Raw genomic sequence first — 12,713 nt, forward strand, 5'->3', positions numbered from 1 at the left:
TAGCATGACTACTATTCTTGCAACAATTTTTTATAATTGCAAATCTTTACGCATGTCTTTGCAAAAACATTCAACTATATGAGCTAAAGTTGAAAATAGAAAGAAGGGTTCAACTCGGAAGCAATAGAATAATATCTTCATTATATTATAAATTGCCACTATCATGCATAAGGTTTCATCTAAGCGATAATGTCAACCTTGCTGGTATGATTGATACACACTACTATCATTCTATATCTAATGTCGATTTGTTTGTAGAGTTCTCTGATGTTAACCTTGCTTGTATGGTTGAAGATGCTCATTCCAACTCGAATATCCCACAAACTAAGAAAAATGATGAATAAACATAGATATATGATGGAGACTCAGAAGCATGGTTTCAATTTGTACGTGGACAACAATAAGAAAAATCATAAAGAATTGAAGAACTGAATATTACTTCTAACGAGTCTACTGATTACGAGGATTAAAACATCAATATGTAATGTTTTTATCTTCTTAATGTAATGTTTATGGTTCGTTGTTTTTATCTCCTTAATGTAATGTTTTATGGCTTATGGTTTAATGTAATGTTTATGATTCATTGTTTTTACAAAAAAAAATCTATTACAATCTCTTTAACTTTTCAATGATATATTACTTTATTTCAGTGCCCAATCACACCATTTAATACTTTGTATTTAATAAAACTTATCAATGTGACCGTTGGAACTTGTCACCTCAGCATGACGAGTTCCATTTATTTATTTTTTAATAGTTGAAAAACAATCCAACTTTGAAAAAAATATTTTGATGGAACTCGACAGAACGAGTTAAAAAAGCATAATTAAATATTAACTGGCTGAATAAAGTATATTTTCCATTGGAGCTCGTCACCTCGATATGACGAGATCTAGTTTCACTGTAACAAATGTCGTAGATCCCTAAATAAACTTCTACAAGCCCTATTGAGCTAATTATTTTTTTCATTTTGCCCTATTGGGCCAATTTTGCTCCATGTCCGCCCCTAATCACATTAATGTTTAAACAGATTCGTAGCCCATTCCAAGGTTGAAACGCAATTATGAAAGATCCCAAAACATTTTGGGGACCACATTGGTCTTGTTTAAGTCTTGAGACATGTTGATCGGCCCAATAAAAGATCATTGTGAGATGGGCTTTGTCAGATGAGTTTGACTCATGTAGAGCTTGTACTTTTTTCGAGATAATATCATTTAATATGATTAACCAAGTGTTGGGTCTTTGGATTTTAAAGCTATATAATGGTAAACAAATTTTTGAATTGCTAATCAAATTTAATTTAATTTATCTAAGTGGGGTATACCCCATCTTCAAAAATGGCACACTACGATTCGATTCCCTCCAAAAGTGAAAAAATGATCAGTTGATTATCCTCATTTCCTCCACTAAACTTCACTCTCACTTATGGTGACTCCTATACTTCTCCGACGCATCCCACTGCTCCAACTTCAGCTGCAACGGTATAACCGTTTCTCCGCCGAGATTGTTTCATCTTCGCTACGCCTTTGGCGTGTCGCTTCAGAGTCGACTGATCATCAAGAGGAGGTGTCATCTATGGAGAAGAGTAGTTCAGTGCTGACCGAGAGGGATCTACCGAAGTACCATAGGTGGGATGATCCTGATTACAAGAAATTGAAGGATAAAGAGGACGAGATTCTTCGAGACATCGAGTCTATCATTTCCTTAGTTAAAGAATATGTTGCATTGATACAGGGATGGGATAGGAAACTGTAATTTCTAAAATTATAGGATACAAGAACGACAAGAATACAACATATAATTTTTTTTAAAATTATAAATAGATGTAAAAAATAAAAAATAAAATCAATACTTCGTAGAAAATTAGAAAATAAAATTCATTAGTAAATCACAATATTAAAGTATCAAATCTCAAGACTCAAACAATAAATTAAGTCTAGAATAATATTAAATAACATAAATCAAGCATTGTTGACATATTTTGATATCAACTCGCTCTCCATAAATAAACCATAAACAAATAGAAGCATCTTCTTATATGTTGCAAATAACCTTTTAGACAATTATGTGTTCATTCATCTCAAGCACAATGTGGCCTGCAATATAAACATAAGCCACGCATAAAATATGAATTTATAATAAAAGTCCACTAATTCATTTGCACTAGTAGTAGAAAACAAGCTTGGAAGACACATCTTCAAAGCTCAATTCATTCCTTTTTCTTCTACCTCCACACCCAACACTCTCAGTCACAGTAAATTCCTCCATAGACCTGTCTCGAAGACCCGAAGTCTCTCCAAACACACCTAGGCTACCCATTCAGAGCCCCAACCCACATCCGATTACAACAATCGGGTCGGAGCCAGGGTTGATCGAGAAAGGCCAAATCTAAGCAAGGCTGTAAGCTGAACGATTTGCAGTTGAAAATGAAAAGTCGTTGATCAATGGATGATCCATATTGAATTACCCTTTTTCATAAGAAATGGAATGGGGCTTGGATCCAAGACGGGTTCTTTAGAAAAAGTGGGGAAAAGTGGGGTTTCTTCTTTTTCACTTGTTAAAATTTGGGTTTTTAAGGGGATTGGATAGTGAAGCGAAAGGGTTTAATTTTGGGATTGCAAATTGATATGGGTAGTGTTCATATATGTTACTCTATTCCAAGTGGTGGCTATTCTGTTCAGTCTATATTGGTTACGCCGTCCACGTTTTAGGAGCAAGTTGCCGTCAGTGTTTGTAGACCAAAATGGGACCCATATGATAGTCGCACATCGTCCCCCAAACATCCTCGAGTAAGAATCAAAACGTCCCCGAGTACGTTCAATCATACCCTGCTACGTGGCACTTTCCCGGTACGTATCCCAGTCGTCCCCTTATTATCCCCGTGTCAGGGACGTATAGGGTATTGAAACGTGGAAAGCACTGCCGTCCCCGTGCTTCATAGGTTAAAGATATTGTTCACTCTAATAGGTTTGTCTCTTAGGCCTTAGCCCTATTATCTTAAGGTTCAGTTTGTAGGCTCCATTTACATAAAAAAAGATTATAAGTTTATATATTTATAATTTTTATTTCGTTTTAGCATTTAACAATTATGCATGAATTACCTTTGCAGTTTAGTTCGAACAGAAAAGCAAGTAACAAAAGTGATTTGAACCTCTAAAATCCCAAAGTATAGCTTAGTTCCATCCATGTACTAAATTATATTAAGTTGAATTTCTAACAAATGTCTAACCATGAGATTCTTAGATTCTTGGATCCTTCATCCTTGTTCGTGATAATTCTAGTGGTTAGCTTTGTTGTTTCTATAATGATTAATAAGACAAATTGTTAATCTAGTTCTTTGTCAGTGACTATAGTTTCAAAATTTAAGTCCTGACTTTGCTCCAAGGCTAGCAGGTCACCGTTGCTTGATTAGTTCATGTATTAGTCCAGAGTAGATAACGTATTAAGTTTCAAGGTTTCTGTTAGGATGGAATATTGATATTCTAAGTCCTCTGCTACTATGTGAGGGATGAAATCCTCATCTTTTAACGCTTTCAAAATATTGCTTTTTATCGTCATTCGCTTCAATGGAAATTATACTTCCTATTCCTGGACATAAATAAAAGAAGTTGTTTTAGTAGGAATATGGAGCTACTGGTGTCAATAACAGAGCGTGTTAATGTTGCCTCAACATCTTGTATGCCCCATCAAACTCTGCTAATAAGTTCCCATCAATATCCCACATACTCCTCTATCATCGAGGACAGGAAAAATGGGAACAGAAGGGGGCATGATATTAGATGGATATATGTATCATGTCTAATTTTATATTTATGAATTGTTAATTGCTCGTGTATATATATATTAAACACAAAAGTAGAAATACAAGGTACATGGAGTTCTCTCTGTAGTTCTTTTTCTTACCAATTTGCTAGAAGTAAGTGGTTAAACTCCAGCTGCAGATACTTTTAAGTCTTACGAAAAATTAATAGAACTCTCTAAATGTACCCGAATTTTAAAATTTAAACGTGTCACTTTATCTTAAAAAAGGAATATGTTGTGATGTATGCTAACCATCTTTCGTGGTTATTATTGAAAAATATTCTCCAGAATGGTAAGGTAACTGCATTTTTCCCTTTTTATGAATTACTAATGTAATCATGTCTTGATATTGAAAGAATGTAATTAGCATTGCTTACATCTAATTGATGAATCGACCATTGTTTCGACAGGGCAAGACTAAGCACAATACGAATAGTTGCTGGCTTCACTACCGAACTGAAAGTCTCTCCACAATCAATACCAAAACACTGAGTTTTACCATCACCTACAAGACGGGCCTTATGCCTCTCAAACGAACCATCAGACTTTATTTTATGAGTAAAAATCCACATAGAACGAATGATATTAAATCCAGGAGGCCAGGGTACCAAATCTCACATCTTATTTTTAATAAGAGCATCATATTCGTCAGTCATAGCCAACTTCCAATTCGGGTCACGAAGTGCAGCCACAGGGTTACGGGGGAGAGGAGATATCGTAACCGTGATAGTATGGCCCTCGAATGGGTCAAATAAAGTTTTTGGCTTAAAGATACCATGCTGGCTGCGGGTGACAGGGCATTCGAATGGAACAGGGGGCGGTTTGGGCCAAATTGGTGAGGAATTTAGAGGAGATGGGACTGCGAACTGTCTACTCATAGATGAGTGAGAGGCTGGAGAAGACATGACTGACTGGGCCATAGGAGAAGAAAGTGGAGGCTGTTTTGGTTGGTTTTGATAAAGAAGATACGACGACACGCCATTATTCAAAAAATCATAATCACATGTACTAGGTTGACGAACTTTGGCAAAAGGGAAGATAGTTTCATCAAATTGTACATGCCGACAGATTATGATTTTATTGTTGGATAAATCAAACACTTATAGCCTCGATGATTATCGGGATAACCCAAGAAAACACAGGGATTGGATCGAGCTTATAATTTGTGAATAGTCGTGGATGAAATAGAAGAATAACACAAGCACCCGAAAACTCGAATGTGAGAATAAGAGGGAACCCGGTGGTATAAAATTTGTAGAGGAGACGCATCGGCTAGTAGTGTACTGGGAAGAATATTCAAAAGTTGGGTTGCCATATGAAGCGCATGATGCCAAAAAGAGTGTAGCAAAGAGGCATGAATAAGTAGTGTGCGCATGATATTATTAATGGATCTTATTTTTCGTTTGGTCTTCCCGTTTTGTGAGGAGGTATAAGGGCAGGAGAAACGAAAAGAAATGCCATGGGACTCACATAATTACCGAAAAGGGGCATTATCAAACTCTTCCCCATCATCACATTGTATGGTTTTGAAATCTTGTTCAAACTTGGTCCGAAGATGAGCTTGGAATTTAGTAAAAATGGAGAATACTTGTGATTTATTAGCAATGGGAAAAGTCCACAAGAATTTTGAATAATCATCCAAAAAAGCACATAATAATGATATCCTAAAGAACTCAAAATCGAAGAGATCCAAAGATCACTATGAATAATATAAAAAGGAATGAAAGTTTGAGAAGTTGAAAGAATAAAAGGCAACCAATATGTTTTCCCAGTACACAAGATTGACAAGTAGTAGACTTAGATGGACTATTACAAGTAATCAGTTTATTTTGCTAAAGAATAGATAAAATGGAGTCGCCCGGGTGACCTAAACGGTCATGCCAAAGCGTTGAAGCAAGCAAGGAAGTAGGAAAGGAGGCTGGATGTGGCATGGTGGGAGTGATTGGGTAGAGAGAGTTGGTACTATCACATCTCATTAGACGTCTCCCCGTTTGTAAATCATTCAAGGAAAACCCACAACGATCAAACACCACTGACACATTATTATCGGCTGTAAATTTCCGAACAGACACTAGATTTTTAATAAGATTCGGAGTATGCAAGACATGTTTGAGAGACAAAGGTGGGTTCGGGGAAGGTAATAAGGTATGGCTGTAACCATAAATTGGAATTAATTGACCACTACCAACAGTAACACCATTATCTTTGCTCATATTAACATAAGACGAGAGATTACCTTATGTTGATGTCATATGAGACGTCGTCTCAGTATCCATATACCAGTTTGGATCCAGTTGAGAGAGAGACATGGTGTGTATGGCGGAATCAATATCTGTCGGAGCCCACTGGGACGTTGTAGTATAGGCTTGCTGCTGCTGGGGTCGTGCTCCTAGAAAACCAGGTTGTCGTGGTCCAACTTGCCTACCCCAAGGTTGAGTCGGATATGGACAAGGAGGCATGGCCTAAGGTGGTTGTATCCATGTCCACCAAGGAGGCATAGCCCATGGCGGTTGCATCGGACCCTGCTGACCACCGCCCAAGTTTGGACCACCTCCACGGTTGCCACCACGTCCAGCACCCGACGTCTGAACTCCACTACTAGTAGGTTTGCGGTTTTTGTTGTTGTTGCGGTGCTTGTCATGTTTCCCACGTGCGCGACCTGGATGAGGATGATTAGAAATCTCATCAGTGTCATGATTAGTCACCATCATTGCATCATCAGTCGTCGCCTCCTTCATGTTGGTTTCTTCTAAGGCCAACATCGATCGAACTTCATAAAAAGGTGGTAGTACCTTTTTGTGGCAAATAACATAAGCAACTCCCTTGTAAGCCGGTGTGAGACCACCTACCATGTGAAGAACAAAACGATTATTTGAAACCGGAGCACCCACATTCTTGAGTTGATCGGAAAGTGTTTTGAGGTACTGGCAATATGCAGAAACCAAGGAGAAATCCTTCAAGTAGGTGTTGTTAAACTCGTGTTCCAAGGAAACGGCAAGAGAGTTCTCATTATCCTGAAACAAATCGCGAAGACAATTCCATAGAGTCATGGCAGAAATATCGGCATCAATAACGATATTCAAGAGATCTGTCGAAATCGTGGAATAAATCCACTGAACCACAGCTGCATCCAACGTATCCCACAGCTCTTGTTCTTCCTAACTAAGAGTGGCCGACTATGTGGCCTTCCCGTCCTTATATTTCGGTGGGATAATATGATGAAGAACCTTGTGAGATCGACAATGGACCTTGAATAACTCCGCCCAATTTGTATACTGGATGTTCTCCATCTCAAGAGTGATGAAACATGTGTCTTGATGTTAGAAACAGCAAGAGCATGGTGAAAGGATAAGGAAGATGATGTGGGAGCGCCATGTCAGACGGAAGGACAGAATACAGAGAAGAAGAGGAAGAGAAAAAATAGGGTTGCGGAAGCTAGAATAGATCAACCGTAGCTGATACCATGAAGAATGTAATTCTGTGCCTTTCTCATTACCACAGGGGTTCAATTTATACACAGTCATTAGTAAATACAATCCTAACAATTAGGCTATAATTTAGTAATTAGGCTATAATTTAGGCAACTAAATATACAACAGTAAATACAAAATATTTGGAGAATATTTTGTAGTCTATCAGATATTAGAACTTGCGATTACACCGCTGATAGAAAAACAAGCTAACATATAATTTTGAGGTACTTTTCAGAGGTAGCTAATAAGTTGAGTATATCTTTGTAGTGCAACACTATTTTCATTCTTAGTCAAATTATTGATTATGATTCTTCTATTTATTTCATCATGTTAGGTATATGGATGGGGAACGTTTAAATGTTTCGGACGAGGAAACTGTGCTAGAGAAGCTTCTTCGTCATCACCCACATTCTGGAGATAAAATTGGATGTGGACTTGATTCTATTATGGTGATCAGTTTCTGTTGACATTGTCTTTTAGCTAGTTGCTCAATGTTTGATTGGGTTGTTATATAGTCAAACATGTGTTCTAGTCAATTTCACAGTATCTCCATTGTCAGACTGCTTTGTAGGCCTGTATAGAGTGTGTATATTAAGTGAATTTCTACTCTAACTTGAAAGAGTGCAGTTGATTGTTTTGTGTTCTACTGTCAAAAATATTTCTCAAAACTATATTAACTAGACTGATTCTTTGTCTCAAGATTTGAAATTTACTTATCTAGTTTTTTCCTATGAAATTTTGATTTCCTATTGCCTTTATTTCTTGTGTTGTTGAAGTCTTCCATAATTCCATTCTTTCCTTTATTTGGAATTTCAATTTCCTCTTTCCTTAATACCGATCCCCTTCTTTCCTCTATTATTGTGATATAGAATCTTCGTTCTTTTAATCTGCCTGCTAATGTGTCTTTTCTTACTGATGAAAGTGAGTACTGTTTAATTATTCAATAGCTATTATGGTTGGATGAAACTGACCCATTAGTGCAGTCTTCTATGGATGTCTGGCATAAATTGGTATTGGTTTTCTAGAACAGACTAATAACATGCTTAATCCCCTTTGAAGGTTGATCGACATCCTCAATTTAGAAACTCAAGGTGTCTCTTTGTTGTTAGAACTGACGGTGGTTGGATAGATTTCTCATACCAAAAATGTCTCCGGGCATATATTCGAGAAAAATACCCGTCTCATGCAGAAAGATTTATTAGAGAACATTTTAAACGCGGTAGTGGCTAAAATGTGAAAACATAATGTTAATAGCAGTGTTCAAGATTTTGGTGTAATTGGAGATATTTTAATATTTCCTTTGGGTAGAGAGATTGTCAATTTGTATTAGAGACCTTTATATAGCTTTGGTTTATGTTTTGCAATGTAGTAGATGAGTCTTGACTAACGTTTTGTGTTTGTTGTAAGTGAGGACAAAAAATATTGAATTGAACCTCGCTCTGTTGACTTGTATGTATCTCCTTTGTGGTCGGCTTCGTGCATGTTTGTTCATGTTGTAGGAAGTTTTTTCTTCTTGTACTTTGGTACTTGGATTTTGAAAGCGATTTATTGTATGTCTTGAATTTTTTTTCGAGAGAACAAAATGGTTTAATTTCTCTCAAGAACTGCATGGTATCTTGATTCTTGAATATTGATTTACCTAGACGTGGAGAGCATGTTGGAAGAAAATTGCTTCGACATTCCTTTTCGTTTTTTTCTCCGATGAGAAACAAATCCCATCTTTGGACTTTAGGAGGTTGAAAGCTTTGGTTTTCACTATGTGATCTACTGATTCTTTTATTTGATGGATCGCATCGGATGGTAACAAGGGTATGCAGATATTCGTTGCTTAGCACATTTTCCGTGAAGCAAAAGATAGTTAAAACAAACCTTAAACCGGCTAACTGCTCACTGCTAGTGAAAAACGATCAACTTGAGATGGAGCACCGAGTTCAAGAGGCCTTATGCACCTCTAAGGATTCAGATTTGGATTTGGATTTGAAATTGGGAATTTGACAGTTAGTTACCATCAACAATGGAAAGCTGGTGCAAGATATGGCGTGAATCATTAAGGGAGCAACACTACGACTAGGTTAAGACAGGCGAACTTACTGCCTGGCTTGTGCGTGGCTGCATTAGACAGGTGGATGGAGAAAATCCATATACTGGTACAGATAGGAGCACAATCATATTAGGTGAACACTCAAAATTCAAAGAAGAAAGAAGATCAAACATCTTGTTTCCATTCAGAATCCCTCGACACTTTATGATCCTATCAGCGCTGGCTTGGCTTGCCCCTATTCAGATGGTTAGGTGGTGTGGTGTGGTGTGGTCTTAACTCTTAAGGCTGCGAGCTATTAGATTCACGAGTCCCAATAAAGCCAAGGCTTTGCTTTCTGACGTGTATATGGCGGAAAAGCACGAGCAATACTTTCTGGTTCTCAAATTGGTGTGGCCTTGTCTGTATAAAAATAAAACCAAAATTCGATGAGCGAATATTCGTAAACTCGAACAATGTAAACAAACAATTGCATTTAATTTAATTAGGACAAAAAAGGATGTAATACTTCACAATTGCATTTGCCAACCATGATGGTTTCTATTTGATTCTTCGTAGGTCCAGAACATATAATTTAGATTATAGATTCAAATATTTAAAGATATTTGGTTTATTTTTATGAATTTAAATAGTAAAATTCAAATGAATAAAATATTTAAAACATACACTACTTTGTAATTACATTAATTTAATAAAAAATATTATAAGACATATAAATGAAGCTATGAAAAGGTATTTTACAACTTGTTCTTACCATGGTTTTCAGAACTGGATCGGTCAGCGAACCGGATCGGTGAACGAACCGCCGTGCTACCGGTTTATTGGTTCAACCGGTCGAATCGATCAGACCGATCGTAAAAACCGGACGAAGTCATAATTATTTAAAAAATTAAATAAAATACAAAAAACATTTAATAAACAAAAATTAGGTTGAACCGGTTTACGGTCCGGTCCGGTTCAAGCAATTCAAAGCCGGTTCGAACGATTCCTTGCGATTCACTAGAACCGATTCAACCGGGATAGAATAGACTGGACCAGACAACGGTTTTCGGTTGAACCGACTGGTCCGATCCGATTTTCAAAACAATGGTTCTTACCTAATTGGACAAAACCACACGCACCTTGTTTTTGGCTTTTTTTTTATATTTATGGTTGATGTAATGTCAAAAGCTTCATTCACTGATAGGGAATGGAGCCCCGAGAAGAAGGAAAGTGAGTATAGGAGTAAAAGCAAGGAAAGCGACTTATCAGAGTAGAGATCCCTTACACCTAGTCGTCGTCACCAGCACCTACGTTAATGGATTCCCATTTTCGTTTACCGCACCTTCCTTCCATTTTGCATTACCTTTTTTTTTAGTTTTTTTTTTTGAAGATGTTTCTCCACTCTCATCAACCTACAATTAATCCACTGTCTGTACCAAAAAAGCTTAAATTAAAGGAAACGGGTTATCCCTCTGGAGAGTAGTAAATTTCATGGGGAACTGTTCTTTTTTGTTTTCCCTTTGAATTTCAGCCTTTTTCATGGCTTTCTTCAACCAACCATGCATACTCTATATAGTATAATGGAGGCCGCATTTATAAGGCCAAAAAAATAGCACCCTACATGCAGGGAAAAATGTATTAATACCCCATTTCTTCTTCTTCTTCTTCTCTTTTTTGTTTTCCCTTTGAATTTCAGCCTTTTTCATGGCTTTCTCCAACCAACCATGCATACTCTGTATAGTATAATGGAGGTCGCATTTATAAGGCCAAAAAAATAGCACCAACCATGCATACTCTGTATAGTATAATGGAGGCCGCATTTATAAGGCCAAAAAAATAGCACCCTACATACAGGGAAAAATGTATTAATACCCTCATTTCTTCTTTTTCTTCTTGTTCTTCTTCTCTTTTTTGTTTTCCCTTTGAATTTCAGCCTTTTTCATGGATTTCTCCAACCAACCATGCATACTCTGTATAGTATAATGGAGGCCGCATTTATAAGGCCAAAAAATAGCACCCTACATGTAACACCCCCAACCCGTATCCGACCCGGATACGAGTCTGAAGTGTCACATTGACTTTTCAAACATTTATTCGAATAAAATAGAGTAATTTAAAAACTTTTATAACATTTAACTTATTCAAAACGTTTACAAATATATATCAGAGTTCATACAATTTATATCTTTAGACTACATGCCAACTACACTCTATATACAATACATATATTTTTGATCTGACATTTGGTAAGGAGAACTGACCTGTCTTGCCCCGCATTACTCTTTACTCTTCTTGAAACCTACGTGTGAAACAATCACAAGCTAAGTCGTTGACTTAGTGAGGCATATAAAACATATAATATTTCATATAACATAAAGCATACATAAACATATACCATCATTATCATTAAGAAACACACATAACATCATATGGTTCATGTAACACATTTCAAACCACTTACCTTTGATAACCATTTATAAACCCATCGTATACATATCACCTTCAATATGCTTGTTTAATCACTTTATTAGCCCATGTACACTAGTGAGAACTTAAGGTATGTGAGTACATTGAGGTTGTGAACACATATGCTGTCAACACAGCTCGATCAATGTCCCGAAGGACCAGTCCATAGATTCCGAAGAACCTAGGTAATCAGTCCATATGTCCCGAAGAACATAGGTAAACAGTCCATATATCCCGAAGAACATAGGTAAACAGTCCATATGTCCCGAAGAACATAGGTAAACAGTCCATATGTCCCGAAGAACATAGGTAAACCCTCGACCCTTGGCTTGCCAACTATACCCCTAGCTCTCATATCACATAACATGGGCATTATCATTTATAACAGTTCACATTACTTATTCATATTCTTTCTCTTATAAACACATATCTTTTCTTTTCAGTCACGTATCACATGTACGTGTAATCATTGATCTCATAATCACATGTTCCTTCTCTTCTGTCACATACCACATGTATGTGTAAACATATATCTAATATCATATGTTGCATGTAATCACTTAGTCTATTTCATGTAATTCTTTTCACTTCTCATATGATCTTATATTCATATCTCACATAGCTCATATCACCTTCCATTGTTTCATATAAACATAGATGTCATATCTTGTTCGCATATATTTTCTATATAACTCATATATCTCATAGTTCTTTCACATAACTCACTATCATATTTTCATATCATATCTTATAATAGATTCTTATATCATCATTTGTTTCCTTTCTACTTATTCATAATCACATAACATATACAAAGCATATCATTATCTTTAGTCATACATACATACAATCAATGTAATACAGATAATCACATATAATTATAACAACACATAATCATGTCCATGACTTCATGCATATTACTCTAGGAATAGACTCATCGCAAGTCTTATTTC

At 36.6% G+C, this 12,713-nt stretch overlaps 1 protein-coding gene across 1 annotated transcript; it reads left to right on the forward strand.

Annotated features, from left to right (window-relative positions):
- Positions 1–1,425: 1,425 nt before the first annotated feature.
- Positions 1,426–8,529, forward strand: LOC120168257 (protein DCL homolog, chloroplastic-like). Its single transcript, XM_039177042.1, has 4 exons — positions 1,426–1,707; positions 2,942–2,967; positions 7,609–7,723; positions 8,334–8,529. Exons 1-4 carry the CDS (start codon positions 1,426–1,428, stop codon positions 8,502–8,504), a joined length of 594 nt encoding a protein of 197 aa, XP_039032973.1. The 3' UTR covers positions 8,505–8,529.
- Positions 8,530–12,713: the final 4,184 nt, after the last annotated feature.

This window comes from Hibiscus syriacus, unplaced genomic scaffold (assembly GCF_006381635.1).
Source record: "Hibiscus syriacus cultivar Baekdansim isolate YM2019G1 unplaced genomic scaffold, ASM638163v2 tig00111718_pilon, whole genome shotgun sequence".
In the NCBI taxonomy this organism is placed as follows: Eukaryota; Viridiplantae; Streptophyta; class Magnoliopsida; order Malvales; family Malvaceae; genus Hibiscus; species Hibiscus syriacus.

Coding starts and splice junctions, on each gene's coding strand:
- LOC120168257 (XM_039177042.1), top strand. CDS start 1,426: ATGGTGACTCCTATACTTCTCCGACGCATCCCACTGCTCCAACTTCAG. Junction 1,708..2,941: donor TCGAGTCTATCATTTCCTTA/GTTAAAGAATAT, acceptor CGTGCTTCATAG/GTTAAAGATATTGTTCACTC. Junction 2,968..7,608: donor GATATTGTTCACTCTAATAG/GTTTGTCTCTTA, acceptor TCATCATGTTAG/GTATATGGATGGGGAACGTT.